This window comes from Drosophila virilis, chromosome 5 (genome assembly GCF_030788295.1).
Source record: "Drosophila virilis strain 15010-1051.87 chromosome 5, Dvir_AGI_RSII-ME, whole genome shotgun sequence".
Classification (NCBI taxonomy): domain Eukaryota; kingdom Metazoa; phylum Arthropoda; class Insecta; order Diptera; family Drosophilidae; genus Drosophila; species Drosophila virilis.
The window spans coordinates 5,256,210-5,279,975 of NC_091547.1; the positions used below are offsets into that span (position 1 = coordinate 5,256,210).

The 23,766-nt window shown below is 40.8% G+C and overlaps 2 protein-coding genes across 2 annotated transcripts in view; both read right to left on the minus strand.

The window, feature by feature from the left end:
* Window positions 1–23,766, minus strand: part of LOC6626614 (dymeclin) — a 106,822-nt gene that overhangs the window by 12,867 nt on the left and 70,189 nt on the right. Inside the window, exon 8 of the mRNA XM_002048672.4 lies at window positions 1,574–1,677. The gene's annotated coding sequence lies outside the window, so the exon portion shown is untranslated. The remainder of the gene's footprint in view (window positions 1–1,573; window positions 1,678–23,766) is intronic.
* Window positions 10,584–11,341, minus strand: LOC6626971 (uncharacterized). Its single transcript, XM_002048678.4, has 2 exons — window positions 10,971–11,341; window positions 10,584–10,916 (listed from the first exon to the last, which is right to left on the minus strand). Exons 1-2 carry the CDS (start codon window positions 11,268–11,270, stop codon window positions 10,824–10,826), a joined length of 393 nt encoding a protein of 130 aa, XP_002048714.1. The 5' UTR covers window positions 11,271–11,341; the 3' UTR covers window positions 10,584–10,823.

Consider the following 23,766-nt stretch of genomic DNA (forward strand, 5'->3'; position numbering starts at 1 on the left):
TTTGCGTTAGGTTTTCCATTGTTGTTGTTGTTGTTGTTGCTGTTGATTTGCTGGGAACTTGGGTTGTCAACAGAGCGTCGCACAGTTGTCGATGGCAGAGTGAAAAGGCGAAGAAAAAGTGGAAGAATCGCAATCAGTAGTAGAAGATGAAGAAGCGCATGCACAAAGTAAAACTAAGTAAAAGCCAAAAGTTTGCCTGCAAATGAAATTTGATTTCAACGCCAACGGCTGAGCAACAACTCGAGTTACACGAGTCGCACAGTCGAGTCTTCAGTCTCGAATCCAAAGTCCTGCATCCTGGCAGGCGCCGCAATTTGATTGAGTAACCTTGGGATTGGCAACTCATCAGCAGGCAGCAGGCACAAAGGGCATGCGACAACAGCCAGCGCAATTTCCCTCACGGATTATCCAGTGTTGCAAAAGGAATCGAACAAAACAAAAAAAAAACAGTGACTGAAAAACTGTCGATGATGCTTGATACTGATTGCTTTAGCTGATCTGTGTGATAAAGAAGAAAAGGCAGAAGCAGCAGCAAACCTTTGCAACACTGAAGGCACTGTCAACGCTTTGCAACACTGGCCGACAAAGTTACAGATTAAGACCAATACTTTATATTAATGCTTCAGCTGAGCAGTATGAAATAGAAATGGCAACAGAAGCAAAAAAAAAAACTTTACAACCTGCAGTCATTTTACAACACTGACCGAAAAAGTCTTTGTATTTCACACTAAATCGCCGAAATAAGACACAGAACTTGACGAATACTTAACACCAATGCCCCAGGCTGATCTGTGTCTAAAGAGGAACTAAGAGCTGTAGCAGATATGCTAAGGCCGTGCAACACTACAGGTATTTGCCACGTTTAAGAACACTGCCACAAAAAGTCACAAGTTCTGCATGCCAATTTCAGTCGAAAACTTTATGCGGCATTTGATGTGGTTTTCTTGCCCTGAATATTGAATGCCACATGCTACAGTCGAGAAATGCCGACTGCCTTGATCCGTCCCTGCCGCTTGGTCCTTTACAATTCAGAGCTAACGAGCCGCTGGCATCGCTGCTGCGGCCGAGTGACAAATGAAAAATGAAAATGTTTTTCAGGCATATTAAAAAGGATTTGCCGTACGCCAGATAAATGTGCCTAGGCACAACGCATTACTTAAATTAATTTTCACACACACACAAAGGCGCACACACAGGCGCAGAAAAAAAGGACAACTGCTAGACGAAATCGGCAGCTCGGTAAATATTTAAATGAGCAGAAGGACAACAGAGGGCTACAAAATATACAAAAGAAAAAAAAAAAAACAAAAAAAAAGAAAATAAAACAAATAAATGGCCAACACGTCGAACGACGCATTAAACATGTGCAAATATTTGCGTAGCGATGGGCCAACAAGGGGCAATGTGAAAAGGATATGGAACAGCACACCTGCAGCAAGGATAACAGGCGGCAGCACGCGAAAAATTATGTCAAAAGCTGTGCAAATACAACAAAACAAGAACACAAAAAAAAAGAGGAGCGTTACACAAAAGCATAGAAAAGTGTTGAAATAACAACAACGGAAAAACTTACCCAGTTCACGTAGGCAACGCTTTTTTAATTAGCAGCCAGCCAGGAGCTGGCCGGATTGGCCGGACTGGCAGGACTCGACGCCAGCCAGTTGCGCATTTTGGAGACTGTAAAGTACACAGAGAGGATATCATATTTGGGATTAGCTTTTGACAACATTCAGTGCGGTTTTTTTCTTGTTTGTTTGCGTGTATTTCAAAGTGGGTTAAACAATTTGCGGCTCGTTGCGCTTTAAAGTGGGCTGTATAAAAAAGTCAGAACGGGGCGTGACGCTGTCGTTGACAAAAATCTTTTGTGGTTGCCTCTAATTAAAAAGCGACGGCCAACACCGAGCGGGGCGGGCGGCTGGCGCGGTTCGAGAAGCGGCTGCAGCGGGCGCAGTCTTTGGCTTGGCCCAATGAAGCGAGTGCGAACGACAAAAAACTATAGCATACTTTAGAGCGCGGCGCATATTTTGCCACGGCATAATTAATTAAAAATATCTGACATGCAATAATAAATTTTCGCCTAGTCGCCGCGAATATGTGTTTGTGTGTGTGTGTCTCTCTACCTTACGCCCACACACACTCCCCCTCTCACTCTCTCTCACTCTGTCTCTCTCACGCCGTGTTAAATGCCCCAAAGTGCAAAAGTTTTAAATAAATGAATTTTGTGTGCGCAGCCAAGGCAAAACATAACTGACATCATTAGCAAACTTTAATACACTTTGCGCCCAGCGGCAGCCACTCAGGCAAAATAAATAAACGAAATGAGACCAAATGATGCGCAGTGGAAGGCAGAAACATGGAACAAAACTAAACTGAACTAAACTAAAATGAAATAAAATGAAATGCGAATTGTATACAATAAAATTTACGTGGCTCACTTAAAATGCAAGCCACACGGCCACTGAGAGGGCTGTAAAATGTTTGCCATATAATAAGTTTGACTTTACAGCGTTGTACAACACTGTTCATCATTTTTGCAGAAGAGTTTGTGGAAATAAACTATTTGAAATTCTATTAAAGTTTGTGTTGCCTGCCTGTAAGAACATTTATCTTGTTTAGGCATTACACAACACTATTTTAGCTAAAATAATCGACTTCCTGCAAATGTGCATGTTTACTCATAAATATTTAAATAATGGGGTAGGCAATTATTTGTAATTGCAAAATATATGAAGCAATTAATACAAAGCAGAGCATTTGAGAGATTAACCAACACTATTTTCCGCTAAATATATATGGAAAATGTGCCATTACGCAGTCTTTCGCATTAGATAAATGGATTGTAAATGAGTTTTCTATTGAGAAAATAAATATTTACTAGCATTCATTTTTGCAGCGTATACCAACACTGTCGCCAACCTAGCGTGCAACTCAAGTGTTTTCTCTGCTGTTTTTCATGTGCGAAAATTTATTTAGAAAACAATTTAAAGTTTGCACATTTGTTTCAAATATGCAGTCAGCTGCGGCTGGACTTGAACCGGGCTTATGCAGAGCGGCAAAGCATTGGCCAAGTGGCTTAGATTTGGATGGCCCCAGCCAGAGACGGGGGCATACAATTCACAAACAAGTCGGGTCGAGTCGAGTCGAGTCGAGTTGAGTCGAGTCGAGTCCATGACAAAGTTTTTGCCAGTGAAGGTGGCAAGAACTATGTGGGATTAGACAATTTGTATGCCAAGCACTGTGGGTCGCGGTGTGTGGTTGCGGCTGTTACTCGAAGCGAAGCACCACCAACAGCACCGCCGCCACCAACGGCAGCAGCAACGGCACCATCCCCATTATGCCACAACTGATGTTTACATTTTTAACTAAGGCAAGGAAGGAAAAGTTTGTCCTGGCGCAACGAGGTCCTGTCCTGGCTGCCTTTTTCACGTTTCGGCATAAAATTTAATGCATATAATATTGGCTAATGATGTTTACAATGCGCGCGGGCTTAGGCAGGCATTAAAATTGTCGAGCCAACGCCAGTTGTGCCACCTGCTGTACGCCAGCGCTCTCCACGCGCTCCACACCTCACCGCATCTCACCTCACCCCCACAAAGCTCGGACTCATTTCGATTTCCCTGGCTGCTCAGGTAACCAAGTTAGCAATTAAGACAACTGTGCACTCAATATGCCAGCCAGTTGTTGGTTAATTGAATGCGACGCCAGCTTAGGGCAGACAATTGCTGAGCAGTGTTGTGTAACGTTGCGTTAGTGTTATATAATTGCTTGTCATATCTATTTTGCACGCGGCTTGGTTACAAAAACTTAAAAATGTAACTCTAATTTGTATGCCTCAAAGTGGAAACGCTGGACGAATTCTTGATAGCGTACGTTTTGGCTGTTGCAGTGCTGTGTAACGCAGCGTAGGGCTGTGTAATTGAAAGTTTTGTATGGTGTACAAATGTTTTGTTAAAAGAAACTAATAAACTTAAGACCTGTTGGCACACTAGGGTGCAAGAGCTTACAGAAAAAATGTCTTTAGAGTAACTTTTAATGCTTGCAGTGTTGGCAAGCGCTTTAATTAACTTTTGCCGTTTGTTGCATTGTTGCCACGCGACTCTGTGCAAACAAGCCAAACAATTCCAAACTAATTAAAAATTGATTGACACGCACACACACTCGGGCCTGCAGTTACACCTAGGCAATGAAATCTGTTGTGGCCGAAAATCTAATTGGATATTTTATGGCCAACACTTTTGACGACTCGGCAACAAAACTGTGTGACCAAATGGGAGCAATTCCGCTGCATGTTTGATGAGTTTGCACGTTGATTTTGCCAGCAACAAGCACAACAGCTCACATATGTCAACATCAACATGGTAACTCCCTCGAAAAGGACAACGGCACATAATTAAACGACACCCAGGACCTTTTGCTGCAAGCCCCTTTCCCTTCCACACACTGATGATGAGCTCTGCGAGCTAATGAGCCCGAATGGATACCCACTGCATGTGCGTGAGTGTTTGTGTGTGCGAGTGTGTGTGTGTGTGGTTGTATCTGGGTTAATGTGCAACTACATTGCCCGAGTACAATTTCATAAATACATAAATACACAATGTCCTTGATATCCTGCTATTTTCAGTCGACATACTGTTAGCTGCTCTAAACTGTTGTCACACACACACACACACACACACACACGCACAAAAATTGCAATTAATAAACCAATCAGCTGCGCTGAAGAATTTGCCACTGATGAGCCCCCAAATTTTGATTTCCCAGACAACATCTGGTTGACCCTAATGACAGGAAATTGTGCGGTCACAAAACTCAACCAGCTGCAATTGCAGCCGCAAAAACAAATCATGATGACCACAAAAGCCATCAAGCAATCTCACACACACACACACATACACACACGTAACCGGATTGCCTGGCAAACATTGCGTTTAATTTGGCCAAAAGTCACAAGCTGCTGGCTACAAATTTGCATAATTGAAAATTAAAATAAACATAAATAAACGAAAATATGTTTGTAAATAAACTAAATGAAATTAAGGTATAACAAAAAAATGAAACAAAGTTCGAAGTTTAAATAAAACATGTCAGAATAGACAGTTCGATTGAATTATGAATGTGAAAAGGTAAAATTAATTAAAGATATTCGTAAAAGTGCTGTAAGTGTAAAAAAAATACATTAAAGAGTACAATGCACAAGTTAATGTCAATTTTTCACACAAGCCAAGTCACTGAAATTTTGTTACACTCAAAATTCAATACACTAAAATATTCGATGAAAATGATCTTAAGGAGAAGCATATATATATTTAAACCCTATGTTATGACACTTTACAAGTTATAATAGCATTGCATAACATAATATTGTTAATTCAATATGTTTTCCAACACTACAATTCATGGTAGGCTAACAATATAGTGCTTTGTTCTTTATTTTAGCCTTTTCACAACACTAGAATATTTATTCTGAAAGCTCATGTAAGCTTTAAGAAACCCTTAACACAGGGGACATTTACATATTTACTATTAATAGAAATCTCAACCAAACAAGCATTGCACAACACTAGTTTTTTCTCTAACTCTAACCACAACTAACCCTCCCTTGACAACACTAGGATAAGATCTGTTAAGATCTTTAAGCAAACTTGAGCACATCTGACACGTCAACTCAGTCTGAACAGCAAGTTCAAGTAAACATGCATTGCCCAACACTATTTTCTCCACTCTCCCTTACTCTAATCACAGCTCGCCCTCCATTTACAGCAGTAGAATAAGAACTTGAAAAACACATGTAAGCTTTAATCGCATAAAAACTAAGCAGATCGCATTGTCCAACACTATTTTGTGGTTTCTCTTTTTACGGCCAACCACAACTCGCCAAGATTAATCTGATGCACTCCAGTGCCCACTTGCAGCCTGTGTCATTTGGGTGCTTTATCGAATGTGAAGCAATTAATGCATGCTTCAAGTGAAAGAGATTCATCTCAACAGTGAAGCCATGTTGAAGCCAGACAATTGCAACATCCATCTTCTGCAGGCATTTGTCTCTTTCACGCACACTATACATGGCAAAGAATATGAAAGAGGGGATGGAAGGGAGGAGTAGATGGCAACGGTCGGTCCGGACATGGACATGGACATGGACATGCACATGGCGGTTGGCCTTTTGTCACTGCGTGAGAGACAACAAACACATTTACTAAATTAAAATTGAATTTATAGCGCACTAAATGCAGCGCCTGCATATATCCTGCACTCAAATTGCCCTCAGTGTCCTGGCAATTGACCCACCCCTCCCCCCTTCCACATCCAGAAGACCTCGCAGCATACCTCCATTGTGTTTGTTCGCTTGGGTTAGTTTGCTTAATCTTTGACTAGCAGCCAGAGGTCGTCGCCTCGCTCGCTGCCAGGCGAGGCAATCAGTGCGAATGCAGCAAGGACTCACGTGTCCTGTGTGTGTGTGTTTCTGTATGCTCTGTGTGTTTGTTGCGCGTGTTGCAGTTGCACTTGGGCGTCTGTTTGACTAATTAATTATATCATTAAAATGCGCAGCGCAATTTTGCACCTTTTTGCCCGAGAGGAGGCGCAGAAGCGGGCGGGGTCACATAAAAAGGAGCATTAGAACTTATCAGCTGCATGTTTCGTATCTTGGCCAAAAAAAAAAAAAAAAAACAAGAAATCGTTGCCAAAAAAACCGTCGCCAGCGCAAAACAAGCCAAGAAAATAAATTGGTAATTTGATGCGGTAGATGGCGACGGCTCGAGGCTCGTTTAATGAAAGCACAGCTCCCCTCCTTCTCGCAACGCCCCCTTGCCGCACGCCTCTGGCAGCCCGCACATGTTAACTGGCGAAATGGGCAAATCTCTCTCTTGGTGGCTGGCACTGTGCAACAACCGGGCCAGCAAAGTTGTTGGCGTTACGGTGACATAATGAATAGGATTTTGCCATTTTGCGGGCAGAACACAAAAACAACTACAACAATAGTGGGGAGGAGGAACGGGGGTGTGGGCTGTGCAACATCTAGTGCAATTTGAGGGCAAGGATATGCAAAGGATATGCAAGCCATGAAACAGATGTTGCAGCTCGCTGTTGAAAAGCAGCCAATTTGGTGCACGACCATAGATATGGCAAAGTGACAAAAATTTAATATGTAGCCGCACAAACAAACACACTACTGTCACACACACACACACACACACACACACACAGGCAGAGAGAGAGAGAGAACGAGTCGCACACGAGCAAAAGAAATGCGCGCAAAATAAACGGCAAAATAATCGCGCACACAATGCATTGGCAATGAGCCAAGGCAAAGGCTGTATGCCGTATGGCTTTGTGTGTGTCACTGTGTGTGTGTGCAGTGTGTGTGTCACTGTGTGTGTGTGCTGTGTGTGTGTGTGTGGCAAAAGTTTGCGCTTGCTATCGATGAAATTGTGGGTCCAAAAGGACACTGGACACACACACACTCGCACACTCGCACACTCAGACAGTGCGCTGCGATAAAGCCGACGTGGCATGTGGGCGGACAGCTGATGGGCGTGGCAGCAGAGAGCAGGTGCCAGCTGGGCCACCGCGTGGCACTTGTAAAAATTAATCAGGCATGCGACCAAGCAAACAAAATGCCTTTATTGCCAATATTGTGCAGCAATTGTGTACCAATTTTTAAAGAGCCTTAAATGCACACACACACACACACACACACACACACACACACATGCACACACATATGCACGGTGAAAAAAACTTTCAATTACAGGGTGTCAAAGATCGAGAGCAAACACAATGTGTGAAGGCGTGTGTCTAGTTGCGAGCCCTGCAAACATTTCAATTTGCCTGGCGACAGGCGCCGCACAAAAGCCAAACAACAAACCCCGAAAAGCGCATGGGAAAAGAGAGAGAAAAAAAATAAAGGAAATAAAAACAACGAAAAATATACCAAAAAAAATAGTCAGCGAGCTGCAATGAAAATGGTCCACAAATCGGACAAATGGCGCACACAAAAACGCCGTTTCATATCCGGTGCGAGGCGGAAGTGGCTGGCACAGGGACTTTTGTGCCATCCCAGAGCCCGGCTCTGTCACGGCCAATGGGATTAGAAGCGACCCAGTGCAGGCTTCCTTTCGCACAGTACTCACAGTACTCCACATATTGCACTTTTGCCCCGGCTCTGGACTGACTAAAAGTCTCGCATGCACCTCAACTTTATTCTATGCCAGCTAGTCTCTTATTCATATATATATATATATATATATGTATTATTGTATATATAAAGCAACTATTTTTCAACTATTATCAAGCTGATAATGTATTGTGTAAAGTGCTTTTGTAGCGCGCCAAACAAATTAACAATTTATAATCTAATTTAAGCATTTAAAATTTAATAAATTTCATTTCAGTTGCAAACTTAATAAATATGCCACACATTTGATTATTAAATGCAGCAAAAAACGTTTTGTAGCTACAAAAAGTTGATAATTAATTGCTAAAAGAGCATTTTACTGCAATACTAAAATGCCGTTTGGCATTATAAAGTTATTTAGACTCGTTTTAGATGGAATTCTCAATTTTTTTTTTGCAGCCCTTCTATGCGCTTCGCATACGCCTCCTGCCTATCCACACATCAATCATGTGCTCTCTGTTACGTGTTTTACTGCTTGCGCCTTTCCATGCGATTTTCATGATCTTAACGTAAGGCTCTTCACTACACTTCTCTTACTCATAAACCATTCTTAAATACATGGAAACATTTTAAGATTTCTTCTTGAAAAAGCATAAGCAATAAGCATACTATATTTGTACAATGTTTCTTTATTCCAGTTGCACGCGCCCATCTTTGGCACTTGATTTTGGCTGTTCAGTTTGCTGCTTGGCAAGCAAGGCGGCCAATATATGGTTACATGCTCAGGTGTTCATATCGTGCTATCAAAATCTATGCAACCAGCACAAATGCCGCACAAGCAGCCAGGCAACCGGGCAACCAGGCAACAACAACAATGCGGGCAGCCACAGCCAGAGGCAAGCGAAGCTATCAAAATAACAAAATCGAAAAGCGTTCACCGCACTTTGCCATATTGTTTTGTTTGGGGGCAATGTGGTTGTGGCTGCAACTCGCACTAACTGCAACTACAACAGCTGCAGGGAGCGTGGTCATATGGGTAGAGGGGGAGGAGGAGGGGGAGTGTGCCGATATTATGGCCACATAGTCAACAAAACAGCCTGCAAACACAGCACAAATACGCGTACGATAGCAGCAAGAGTAACAAATATCACGCCCACACTCGCAAATTCATATCAACAAACGCGGCTCAAAATCATTTTCAAATACATTTTGCGGCTGCGTTTTTTGCCCATGCGCCGTTTTCCAACACTCATTTAATTGCAAATGTTGCGCGTTTTTAAAGCTGACAACTTTGATTTTGTTGTTTTTTTTTTTTTTGGTTGGTCCCATTGCAGCGGAATTTTTTGATTTACTGTTTAAAATAAATATATGAATAACGACCAAGCGATATGTGCTTTGCTTTACGTTTTATACCCTGTAATGCGCATGGAAAAGGCAACTTTTCACCTGACCAACTAGGGATAGATACTTTTACTTTAAAAGTCCACTTCGAACTTTAAAATGTCAGTTAATAAATAATAGGTATTAAGAAAATATATTGAAAATAATAAATGTTAATTATCAGAAGATAAGATAAGCCCCATTTCATGTGCTTTTCTAAAAATTAAATCTAAATCTATACAAGCAAATATTTATTATGAAAAGTATTCTCTCTGTTATTATTTATTTAATTATGATTCAATGCGAACTCTAAATCAAGTTCCAAGATATCCAAGAAGTTGTCAACACTGACATGTTAACTGCTTTTACTGAACACTGCTAAGCCCCTTTTCCTATATGCCTATTGAACATTTGCTATTTAGCTAATCAACCCGAATAGCTGACAGCAGGGTATGCCTTGCGTTATCCGCATTATTTACAAACATTACTCGCTATTTTCTCGATTATTGTTTAGTTTTATTAAAAAATTGTTTTTTCTTGGTATATTGAAACCATATTTTATAAAAATTTGTTGCGCAGCTGGCGTATCGCTTTTTTGATGGATTTATTCATGTAGAAAATTGCATTAAAATTCACAATTCGCGTTTGCGATTCGATATATTTATATATATATATATATATATATACATATATAAAATGTGTTGGTGCTTATAGCTCACATGGCGTATGGGGAATACAAATATGCAAAAATCTGAACGGCGCGCCGCAAAGTATGCAATTAAAACGGATGGCAAGGTGCAGTCAAGGCGTTAATTCAACTGTGCTTATTTCTGTATATATTTAATAATATTTATTTTAATATCATTTATACAATAAAATATTTAATACATACATAAAACGAATGCCTTGCAGCCTAAGCCCACATTTAGATTGACTTTCACACACAAAGCGAAAACTTTGTGCGCATAAAGCGCCCTCTGCCGGCAGGTGGCTGCAGTGGCCATGCTGTGCGGCTTATCCGCATTTTAATTAGCAGCTAGCAAAAGTTGTAATTGAATTAAGATGCAGTTAAGAGATACATGCGAAATGCAACTAGTTAATATACGGGTTTATTGGACTCAACCGAACAAAGGGTTTGAGATACGACCGGACTTTTTTCATGCCACTGACTACACATATAAACATAAATACATATATAAATAACGAGATATACACACATATATATATATGTATATAGTTGCCGTTAATGTAAGCGTGTGTATGTGTGTGCCTGTGTGTGAAACAGAGCTGGATGTCGGACTTGCATGCTGCGCCCGCTGTGCGGCATTTACCAGTAGATCAGCAGCAAAAAGAATGGCCCCAAACTGAACAGCATTAATCCCAGCAACAGCACGAATGTAAGACGCCAGCTGAGCAGCAGCTGAGGTATGAGCATAAGGTGAGAGGTAGTGAACTTAATACAGCTTTAACTTACGCCCTTCAAGTGCGCTTCGTTCGGGTCCAGCGTCTGGAACGCCTCGAGACTGCGCCGACAGAGCGGACAACGTTTGGCCTGCCAGCTGCGTGCCTCTCGATACAGCCGAAGGCAGCTGCGGCAAAATTGATGCATGCAACATGGCAGCTGCACAGGATCATGTATGTGATCCAGGCAGAAGGCGCACAGATCCTCCGTGCTCCAGCTGCTGATCGTCTTGCTGTTGTTGTTATTATTGTTGTTGTTGTTATTGTTGCAGCTGCCGCTGTTGCGCTTGCTGCAGTTATTCTTTTGTTTCATGGCAACTTTTGTTTATTTTTGTGTTTTGTGTTGAATTTTTTGTTGGAAAAATATGAAACTAATGAAAATTGACAATTTAAAAACTGAATATAAACATAGTATGAAATGTACAAACATTCAAGGCGGCTAATGTTTTTTTGATATGTTTTAGTCGTTCAGAGATGGAACCACAGCATATTTTATTAGACAGTTTTAAAGTTTCCTCTTTTAATTTAATTAAATATATTTTTTAAAATATATTTTTTAAAAAAATATCTCATCTTTCCATTAACTTGATTAAAACTTAAAAAGGTTTGGCTTAAATTTGAGTTTTCTTTTTGGTAATTTTTATATACTGACAAGAAGTGTAACTTACCAATAATTTAATTGAATTTATGATAAATTTACTTTATCTTATATATGGCTGATAAATCAAGTTGCGAGCCGGAATCTTAAGGGTTTGCTGCGCTTGCAGCACTCTAAACATAGTTTAATCAGAGAGTCGGGACAGAAAGTGAGTTTTAATTAAAAAAATATATAAAACTTGTCGGCCATAAATTGTGCACACACCTTGGCGCTAAACGATGTCGTTGTCCTCGAGGTTGCAATAAAATTTAATTATATCAACGCCGGCTCAACTGAAGCGGCAAGCATCGAATGCAATTAGTAGTAGCCTTGTACAACTCAATTAGACGTTCAACAAGGGGCGAATGGAGCACAGGAGGGCTTGGGATTGGGGCTGGGTGCAGCTAAGTGTTTGCCATACGCGGCTCATCCTTGACTTGCACGCAAGAGCGAGACAGTCGCAAGAAAAAACAAAAAAAAAAAAAAAAAAAAACAAGTGAGAAAAAAATGGAAGACGACAACGCTTTGCACTTAGGAGACAGCGAACCGCAGTGCAGACGCGTTATAAATCGAACTTAACAACTACTTTTTGGCAGGACGTAAGGACGAGCGCCAAGGACAACGACTTTGCTTCAATTTCTACAAGCTTTTTAATTAAGTTCCAACTGCAAGTCTGGCAGGCGTTAAAAGTCACATCATTTCTTAGAGCCAGCCAACGGTTTCTTAACAAGGCTGACAAATTGAATTGTGTGACGTCAGCTGTCTGCTGCCTTGTAATTTCTCAGGACACACACACAGTCACAAACACACACACACACACACACAGGCACGCCCACTTTATTATTAGCGCCTCAAACTGGCCAATTAGCTGGGCCGTGCACCACTTGATTTGCATTCGCAACTTGATTAAAAAGTTGCCAATTGCATGGCAATCCACTTGCACAGCATCCCCGCTCCTCTTCCAACCAACCGCACAGCGCCCGCCCCCCCTCCCACCCTATGCTCCTACATTCCAAGTTGATTGTTTATTGTTTGAGTTGAAGCAAACATTTTCTTTTTATTATTATTTTATTTGCGTTTCTTCTCTTTTGCTGTAATTGTTGATTGGTTGCTCGTGCACAAAACTTTTGCCTTTTGTTGTTGCTGAATTTCAACTTAAATTAATTTTACCCGAGTTTCTTTAATTATGCTTATAAATGGCCAAGCGAATTGTTAAAAAAAAAAAATAAATAAAATAAATAAAACACACATTTTACGCGCGCTTAGCTCTCAGTTCTCAGTTTTCAATTTACTTTACCAGGTACTTTAACTGCCTGTTAAACTTTGCGCACAGCTCAAAGATAAACAACAACCAGAAGTTAAACTTGCGCTCACTTGAAATATAATCGAGCTAACGATAACTATTCAAAAGTGTTTCTCAATTATTTACTTAAGGAGTTACCCGAGTCAATAGCTGGCAAGAAAATCTTTGAACTTGCTTTAAATCTGTTGATTAGCAATTAAAACTGAGCGACTCGGTGGTTTTATGATGCGAACGATAATCATTTTGGTCTGTGCTCTAATATGTATGTATTTATCTATATGCATATTGATTCTATGTTTCTTCATTGAATATTACCCACAACAATGCCAGATGTTATATGTATAATGTACTTGGCATTACGAAACTATTATTATTATTTTTTGGTTTTTTAAATAAAATATTGAAAAGTAATATTATATAAGTATTCGTATGATATTTAATAATACAGCTAATTTAATTAAATAAAACATTTATTTGTTTTTTTTTGCTGCAATTGTCATTCTTTAAATTATTTCAAGCAGCTGCCCAACACAAAACCAATCAAATCCCCGCTGAACATGCGCTAAATGCGAACCAAAAGTGAATAAATATTATTTAATAAAACACCTCAAAGCTTGGTTTCACCTTGTTAAGGCAGCAAACAAAGCACATTGAGACCTGTTAGCTTATGCTGCTTATTTTAGCTGGTTATCAAAGTAGCTCAACATAATCCCTATCATATTTTCAAATATGCTATGCTGACTCAATAGTTGGCTGATAATGCTTTGGCCGCAAGACCGCAGTTAAATGTCGTGTAGTTGGGTTGTTCTAGTATTTCCGGTTGTGCTGCGGGCACGCTAGATGGCGCTGCTGCTGTACGCTAATGAGCTTTGTAAACGGATACGTTGGCGGCGTTGTCCTCATTTATGCTAAGCTTTTACTACATTTATGCCAGCGGCAACAACAACAACAGCAACAACAACATCATGAAGCATCAACCGCAACTGTATCGTGTGCTTAATGGGTTAACGTGAAGCTAAATGAATCATGGGGCTGGCAGCTAGCGGCATTAGTGGGTTAATATTTCAAAAGGCGTCGGCAGCGGGGCGGCCGGAAGTTGAAATGGAAATGAAAACGGAAAGGGAACTGGAACTGGAAGTGGAAGTGGTAAAGAAAGGAGAGCTGGGCTAGGCAACAGCCACTGTTTCAATGCAAAAGACAATGTTATCATTTACAGGGTGTCTAATTAAATGAACAGATAATAAAAATAAAAAAAAAAAAAACACAACAAGTCTCTTGCCTTTGTCTCCATTTCAATTTCTGTTTACAGTTTATGCAGTTGTAATTGCAGCTAAGCCGGGCTTGCAGCTGATTTGCCAGCGAAATGTGCAACTAATTAGCAGCAAAGAAAACGCCCGCAAATTATGTGAAATGAATTGTGAATTCTGTGAAATGTGCTCTACGCAGCTGGCCTTTGGCTGGCAGCGTTCACTGTAGTTGCTGGCATTGAGTGGAAAGCTGCTCGGCATTTGCTTTTGGCCAAATGCAGACAATGGCATAAAAGGCGCTCGGTTCGTCTTTAGACATGCGGCGCAGGCCTTCACCCACTTGCGCCTGCAGCTGCCGCTCACTTGAGTGCACACAGTGGGTCGGGCAGGTGGGTGGCAGGTGGGACAGGTGGGACTGCTCACGTGTGCTCAGGGCGTGCGTGTGTGGAAAAAGCAGCTGTAATTCAGCTAAATGCACTCAGCCAGACACGGGGCCAGGAGGTTCATTGTGTCTGTGAGACGGCGCCTGGTGTATGCTGCATGCTGCATGCTGCATGCTGCACGCTGCTTGTTGCGGTTGCACCTTGTAATTGAAAAGTAGGTTGCACATTTAGCTGCATTGTTTTGCTGCCAGTGCAGTCGCCTGCAACGACCCACATTTTGTTGTGCTTGCTGTTGAGCCATAAATCAGGCAGCTGCAACAATTCTTTGCAACTAATTTGTCAGCTGATGCGCCGGTGTGGCATACACACACACAAGCATATCTGCTGTCGTATGCCTTAATAGCCCAAGCAATTTGTTTAGGCCATAATAAATTAAGCCAACAATTTTTGCCAGCTGCCTGGCTGACTGGCAAGAACTTTGCATTGCGCACTCGAGCGTGAAGCCTGTGATATCCTTCGAGTTTGACAATTGAATTTCAAGCTCTCAACTCTCGAGATACATTTTGCCAATAGGCAGATAAAAGATTTGTTGACAACAGCAACAGCATCCGGCGGCATTCACCAGCCGCCCCATCCCGTTGCTCCTCTTCACTCTCTTCCACACCCTGTCAAAGGCTGCGCTGGCAAAACTATGCAAATGACATGGCTGGCACAAACTTTCGGGCTGTCCCCGCAAGGACAACGCAGAATTCGTTGCTAAAGTTTCTCTTTTTTTTTTACTCTTCTTCTTATTGTGTGTGCAAATTTCAGAAAATAGCTGAATAATTTCGTCCCAATGCCATTATGCAAAGCGAAGCGATTTGCGATTGCTTTAAATGATAAGCAATATGTTGATGCTGATGCTGATGCTGATGCCGCTTGCTGCGAGCAAGGATGTCGAAAAATATGTTAAAGCCAGGCGAAAAGGCACTGAACTGTGCTCTTGAAATTTCTTAGAATAGCTTGTCAGATATGAAATTAGGCATAAATAAAAGGCTTGCACGAGTTTGATAAATTGTTTCACATTTTATCCAATCGAATTGTTTAGCTGTCTGGCAACGCCAATGCTGCAAACAACTTGACAGCGCCGTTTTGGAAATTGTTAAATTTACCTCAAGGTCTTAATCGAGAGCGTTGCCAAACGCGCAAAACAGTGCAAGCCGGCAACTCTGTATAATTTATCCCCGTGTCAAGTATACTGCAGCTCTGTATTCGGTTTTTTAAAAACTCTGTTAATTTACCCTCACGACATATCAACAGCAGCTCATTCAATTCGAAGTCCACTTCTAGAAATTTATCCTCATGTCAAGTTCTTACAATCAGTTGCAGTTGATTCTATTAGAGCTTCACTTAAGAAACTGCACAGAATTTATTTAACTTGATTTTAAAGGAAAATATGTGTAAAAGCAGTCTGGGAAGAGACTTTATGTTAGGCGACAAAAAGTGATTGCTTGAAAGCGGAAAGTCAACGTTTTTAATTATTTTTACACAAAGCGAAATTGTGCTCGAAATACGCTGCTTGAGGAAAATATTATTTTTGTCACAGTTCCGAGCAGTATTTTAATTGTTTTCTAAAATTATGAATTTTCTCAGTTCTTTTTTTTTTTTTTCATGGAGTGTGCGCTGTTTTTTGAGCGAGGCGACGACTCACTTAAGAACTGAAAACTTAAACCATAAAACAAAAAGTCCGAAACTGACTGCAAACACTTTTCAGCAGCATTCAAGGCGCCACAATTTGGAGGATAGTCGCGACGAAAGGACACAGTTTCCCGACAACCCCCGGCTGCCGCGAGCTGGCCCATTGCTGAGGCAAGCTATTCAGCTAGAGCTCTATGCATTAATTCCTACCTTTTATAATGCAAAAATGAAAGAAATAAGGTGCACTTACGAGTACAACCGAAAAAAGAAAAAACAAGAGGCAAAAAGGATCTAAGCAGTAAAACTGAAGGAGGGTGAGTAAGGCAGGTAGAAGGGGGCAGAGAGTCAAGCATAAAGCAAAGCGAATTCCAAGCATGCCGCAGCGACTGCGTTGAGGACTCGCACTCAACAAGCTCGACTCTGACGACGTCAAGAGCAGCCCAAAAAAAAAAAAAAATGAAATAAAAAATACGTTAATGTAGTATAGTGTATAGTGTAGTGTATAGCGTTTTTGAGGCAACATTTTTTAGCTGGTCGAAAAAAACAAAACACAACAGAAAAAAATGCTGCCGCTCAAACATTTTCTTAAAGTTGTGCTGCAAAATTTTGGGGCGTGTTTTTTTTTTTTTTTTGCTGTTCAGCTGCCACTAATTGTGGCAAGAGCGTGAGGGGGGCAGTGGGGAGGCGTGCAGCGTGGATTACTTAACTTTGCTTACAGTTGCTTATAGAATGAAGTGGCCCCAGCAAGTCGGCACTTGCCGTTGCCTGCTGCCTGCCACTGTGGCTGTAGCACTGCGAATACAATTGCCATTGCACTTGAGCAGTAAGCCAAGTTTACTTTATTATGGCCATGGCAGCAGTAAGGGGGAGTGGGCGAGTGAGGGGATGGTTACTGAGCTTGAAAATAAACCCGTTGTAATGGCTGGCAGCTCCAGCGTTTTGGCTTTTTCGCTTTGATTATGCCAAAGTTGTTGGCTTTGTTAGCTGCTTACAGCGCACTTTTCTGAAGGCCTCAACAAATTTCTCCTGCTTATTCTTCTTCTTGTATCGCAGGTGAAAGAAATATACAAAAAAAAAAAGATGAAGCAAAGAAGCTGCTAGCTTTGGCACACCGAAGCTAAAATGCCCTTGCAGTTGCAAATGACTTAGAAACTAGGCTGAGTTTGAACCAGTTATTTTACCAAAAATGGTTTGACTGAAATTTACTTTTATTGTCAAGTAAATTTGATAGACTGCTTAAAATATGAAAATATAATAAATGTTTTATGTCGTAGAAATCTAAAAATATTACAAAAGAGGAGCAGGAATAGAAATAATTGCGTTTGCATTTTACCAGAAATACGATATATTTATAATACCCTCGACTAGAGTACAATCTAAATGCAGATACATGATGTGCTAATAAGTTCGCTTTGCTTCGAAGACATGCCGAAACAGCTGCGGCGAAGCTTTAAGGACACGCTGCTGATAGAGCGATAAGTGACTAGCTGCAAGGATGTTCACAGTTTATGCTCAAGTAATCAAACTCACACCCGCACACTAACACACAAAGGCACACACACACACACACACCCGCACACACTCGCACACTCATAGTCAGTTTTGAGTAGCATTCAGAGTCGTATATTTGCAATCATAACACACACTGACAGCCAGCTCCATCACATCCTTGAAGAGCGCTGCACAGAAATGCAATTTATATTGCCAACATCGCAGGACACTCCACTCCGAGTGCCAGCCATAAGCAAAGCAAACAGCGAGCGGGTTAACAGCAGGACGAACGCTTCTGCTTCTGCTTCTGCTCCTGCTCCTGGCATACTCCGCATAAATGCAAAATTAGTTTAATCTTATCGGGCAAAGCTGAATTTATGGCTGCACTCTGCGTTTTGATGCCATTTAAATTATTGTGCATTAATATCATACATTAGGCATTGCGAATGGATATGCTGCCAATTGACTTACCGCTGTCAATGGTTAGATATCAAATAAATAAATGTACTATAATACCCTGTAGATGTGTGCAGCTCCTTGAATGCCTCTCGCACTCCCATTCTTCTAGAAGCTCTACATGAATTAAATAATTAATTTTCAAAGATTGAGCCCATTGAAACCAAAATGAACGGACATATTTTACCTTCAGTACAAAAAAGTTCAGATATATATTATCTTTATAAATACAACTTTTTGTCCTGACTGACTGATTGGCTTTTTGTCCGTGACCTCAGTCTAAACTAATTTAAAAATGGGACACTCGTAATATTCTATCATACATTATCCACTTTCAATGTCTGAATTTGAAAGTCTACATACGCCTAGCTCTACTTAACATTTTCTTGCATTATTTCATTATTTTTTATTTGCTTTTCTTGTTCAATATTTTTGACTAACTAACTATATCCTAGATACTTAACGCTTTGCTAGAAAAGAGTTTGTCCAGCTGATGTTATCTAAACTTTTACTTTCCCCACAGCTTTGTCAAATGACAAAAACCTCAATTTAGCGTAAATTTGTCTGGCTTGAATCCAAAGTGTATATATATATATGTATATATCTCAAAACCTTATCGCTTAACTAAACTCGACTCATCTCATTGCTGGTTCGCCTCGCAATTCTCGTATACAAATTGCCAAACTTTGTGTGTTGGCCCAAGAAATGTCAAATGCAAAGCCAAAAGCCAAGCCAAAAACCACTTTATGCTAAGTCGCTTATTTCGCAGAGTGTATGTGTGCATGTGTATGTGTGTGTGTGTGCGCGCCTGCAAGTATGCAATGCAATGCTAGCGACTGACTAACGAAATAAATTGCTGTATCAGCTCAGAAAAGTAGTTGCTATACACACACACACACACACATACCCCAACACAACACACATGTGCGGAACGTTAGAAGCAGTATAAACAAGCAAAAACAGCTGTCTAAGGCACAACCGAAATCCTATGCCCTACAAGCTTTCAAAATTATAAGCATTTATAGCTCGCGATAAAAACTCAGAAACAAATAGCTGAGAATCATGTTAACATTATTAAAATGAACATTGGTGTTGCCTAACAGAGCTCTGTTAGAAAACAAATGAGCTAAGAATGTTGTAAGACAGAACTCGTAGCCCAAAAGTGCACAGAGTCATGCATATACATATTGCAGCTACTGTTATCATAAACATTCTGCAAATGCCATAACAGTGTTATGTTAGAGCTAACACAGGTCGCTTTTGTTAACATAAAGTCCGATACTCTTAACATCTTAATAGTTAATTTTCAGAGTTCTGCAAGTAAATACCTGTTTTAAAATTAATCAAAATAGTTCTTTAAGAAATAATATGAAAAGATATACTGCAATACGAAGAGCTAACAAGCAGAACGAGCTAACAACCAGAATGCCCTTGCATATATTGCTGCCACAGTTTACAGGACACTGTTAGGGTAAACATAGCTAGCTCATGTTAACATAAATGCTGTTCATTTGAACTTAGTAGAATATATAAAAGCTAATCATCAGAGTTCTGTAAGATATGCCATGTTGAACAATATATTAAAACAGTTATGCAAGAAATAGCATGATTAAGAAAACTACAATACGAACATAACATAGCAAGCTCTTGCTAAAAGAAAGTCAATTACTTTTAACATTTAAATGTTAAGAGCTGCTTAACAGTAAGCTGGCAGAGATCGACTCCTTAAGCAGCGGCATGTGGCAAACAGCTTGAGAATGTTGAAGTTTTCGCTCTGGCAGCGCATAAATCGAGACAACGATGTTGGCAGCAACCGCAGAGGTTGCCACACGGTGTGTGGTTTGTTTGGCTGCCACCTGGTCACGAACAAGCAGCGGCAGGCAGAATGGAATCATGTAGAGAGCAGCAGAGGGGGTGTGGCTGGGCTGTGTGTGTGTGTGTGTGTGTGTGCGTGTGGCTGGGGCTGCCACGTTGCAGTTAATATTTTCTGCTACTCTGCGCTGCACTGCATAATTTATGCAGAGCTGAGCTGTGAGCCGGTCTGTGTGTGTGTCTGTGTGAGAGTGTGACTGTGTGTGTAATTGTTGGTCGCCTGTGTGTGTGTGCGAGTGTGGGACTTGCTTAGAGAGAATGAAGCAGCAAATGAATTTACAAAGCGCAAATCTCAGCGGATAGCCATGTCAGCTCTGCTTGACATGGACTCTAACGGCAAATTCTCCGAATGCCACACACGCACACACACACACACACACACGCACACACACATGGCCAGGCACAGGGTGCACTTGTGACCGTTCCATTTGCCACTTGTTCCGCTAGCATGCAAAATGAAAAAAGTGTGCAAATTTGCGCTGAGTTGGCATGTTTGGTCAGCGCAAAGTGTTTGTTGAGGACGCGCAGTTTAAATACTTGTAATACGCAATTGCATTAGCTCTAATTGCTGCTGGCAAACACACGCACACACATGCAGACACACGCACACACCTGTAATTTACCTGACAATTTTAGCTGCCAAGTCAAACAGTTCTCGTATACGGCCATTGATAGCAAAAGCGAACGAGGCCAAAAGGCAGCACCGACTGGCAGACATATTCCTGGCAAAAATTGTGGCAATTATGCCAAAAAGTTCTGCGCACTCGCTTCAAGTCTGTGCCACACTCGGCCCTGCGACAGAGCCGAGTGCATCGAAAGCAGGCAACACACGAATAATTAACAAAATTTGCACTTTATCGCTGCCAGTGCAGGAGACCAGACCCAGCTCCAGCGACCAGGACGTTGGCAAACTTTAACGAGCAGCCAGCAGAAGGCATGGAATGCTCCTTTTGCTCGAGTTTCGCCTCGATTTTATTTTATTTTTTTTTTTTTTGGTTTCTCTATTTTAAGTGTATGCATACCCTAACGTTGGACTTTTGCGTTTGGTGACTGAATATGTCCTTGCATTTTATTATTATATTCATTTAATCTTTTTAATTATTATCTTATTATTATTGTTAACAGTCTAGGAATTATATATCAATTATATATATATTTATATCTTAAGAAGTACTAAATAGATGCATGTAAATAGTTACAGGTAAAAATAAAGATTCAAGGACTGAGAAAGAAAAATAAATGGAGAAAGATAGAAAGATCTCCATCTGTTTCTATGCATTTATATTCTTACTTTGTCTTTAATATATGGTTAAAATTTAGTACCCATAATGTTTTTTGTAATCAATTTTATTAGATCATTAAACCAAGTCAAATAACTCGGAAATTCTTAGCCAAATTAAATTTTAATATAAGCATTTTAGATATTTTATAGAACAGGTAAAATAAGAGAAATTTCAACTTAGAAGTTGTCTCGCTCGCTCTCTCTCTCTCTCTCTGTCTCTCTCTCAGTCTCTCAGAAAACTTTCATATAAACTCATTTAAAAATCATTTGAATTTTTCTCTAGGCAAACCTGATTAAATTTTCGCTGGTCTCGCTTAACCAGCATTCAAGTTAGAGCATTAAAAATTCGTTCTGCTCGCCGCGTTTTTGAACAGCGCCTCTTTTTTTTTGAGTTTTGAGCAGCGCTTCGCTGTTTATTTTTGCCGCTTGGCATGTGTCGGAAGCTGATTTGAGACCAAACACAGTAACACATTTAGCCAGTGCGAGTGGCATATGCGGAAGCACTGCAACGGCATTTGGCATAAAGGGAAATCGGAAAATAAACGAAAATGTCAGCGGAAAATGCAGCCAGCAGCAGCAGCAGCAGCAACTAGGGAAGACTTGGCCAAAAGGCGCCAAATCAACATCCACAGAGCGCGCGTTCAGGCTTATGGCAGTCAAGTGTGGATGACTGCGTGTGTGTGCGCGAGTGTGTGTGCGTGTGTGTGTGGGTGTGAGTGTGACTGTGCGGGGGATAGATGCCGTAGTACTTAGAAGCTCTCGACTAGCTGTTTTTGTGTGCCATGCTGCTGCTGCTGGCTTCTGTGTGTATATATGTGTATGTGTATGTGTGTGTGTGTGTATGTGTGTGTGTGTGTTTGTATATATGTGCGTGTTTATGTGTGTTTGGCATTAGTTCGACCGCCGCGCAGCTTGGCAACTAAAATGCAATTAAGCCAAGCTGAAACAAGGCTTTTTGCTGCAGCTGCATTAAAGCCTCGACTTTGAGCGCGGTAATGCACACTCGCACACACACACTTGTACACACTCGCACACACACTGGCGCACACCCGCTGCATTGCTAAGCGATTTTTGCAATTATTCACATTTTCCTTTTAATTGGAATTTAAAGTGCTGCACTAGAATTTTTGCCCTGATATGGCTAGCTTTATTTGATAGCCTGTTTTATGGTTGAAGAAAAAGACGTTGGGTATATTAGAGTTGTCCTCAGTTTGTCTTTGAATGCCTTACGTGACGTATAGAGCCAGTAAACAGGGAAACTTATTAGTGTAGGGTATATAGCAGTTGTGCAACCAGATGTAACAGACAAAGGGCAGCATAATGTTAATATGTACATTCAGCAAGAGATAAAGACTTTAAAGATTGACATGCATATATTATATATAGTTACGATATAGTCACAATAATTTAAGCCAACGTTCAGATCTAGCCTGGGATTCAAGCCCGGAAGCCCACCTGCTAGTAGAAAGAGCACACAAGTTTGTACAACTAAACTTATGTCTGCATTTCACACATGCGTCCCAGGGTATCTGGCAGTCGAGCATTTCTTCTTCTACTGCTGTTCTTTTCTTTTTACGTAAAAGTTACTCTCAGCAGATGAAGAGACCTGATCGCAGCTGAAGCTTTTTATCTTTGTCTCTGTCAATCTCCTTCTCTCCCCACCCGCCCCCTCTCTTTATTTTTCTCTCTCCAACTCTTTTGTCTCTCTCTCTCTCTCTCAATGACTGTTTTTTCTCAATTTCTATCGCCTCTCTCTCTCTTCAGTTTTTCTTCGGTCCTCTCTTTCCTTCTGTCTCTCTATCTATTACTTTATCTCTGTCTTTCTCTATCTATCTCTCTATCTCTCTCTGTGTCTCTCTCTCTCTCTCTGTGTCTCTCGCTCTCTCTCTTTCTCTTTCCATCTATCTCTTATTCTCTCCCCTTTTCTCCTCCTCTCTTCCCCCTCTCTCCGTCATCTACCATTCTCTTCTTTCTTCATTTCTTCTTCTTTCTTTCTTTCTCCTTCTCCCTATCCTTCTCTCTATCTCTATATCTCTCTCTCTCTCTCTGCCTGCCACACGCACTTTGATCTGCACGTTAATTACATTTGTTGTTGCATATTTGACGCTCAAAACTTGCAAATCAAATTTAAAATGCTCCATTTCGAATGCCTAGCAATTATTTAATTAAACGACTGGCCGTATGAATGACACAGAAATACACACACACACACACACACAGACAAACACACACAGAGATACAAGCATTGAATAAATATTCATGAATATGTTGAACTGAAAGTGTTGCATACATTCGCATTATTCATGGCATTCGTTCATTTAACTTGCCAATAAATGAGCCGTCACATTTGAAAAATACAATATAGTTAATTTGTATTCGATTGTATTGTTTATTTGGACACAACCTCTGATCCCTCCAAGCCCCCCCCACCTTTTCATTTTTTGTATTGTTTTTTGCTCGT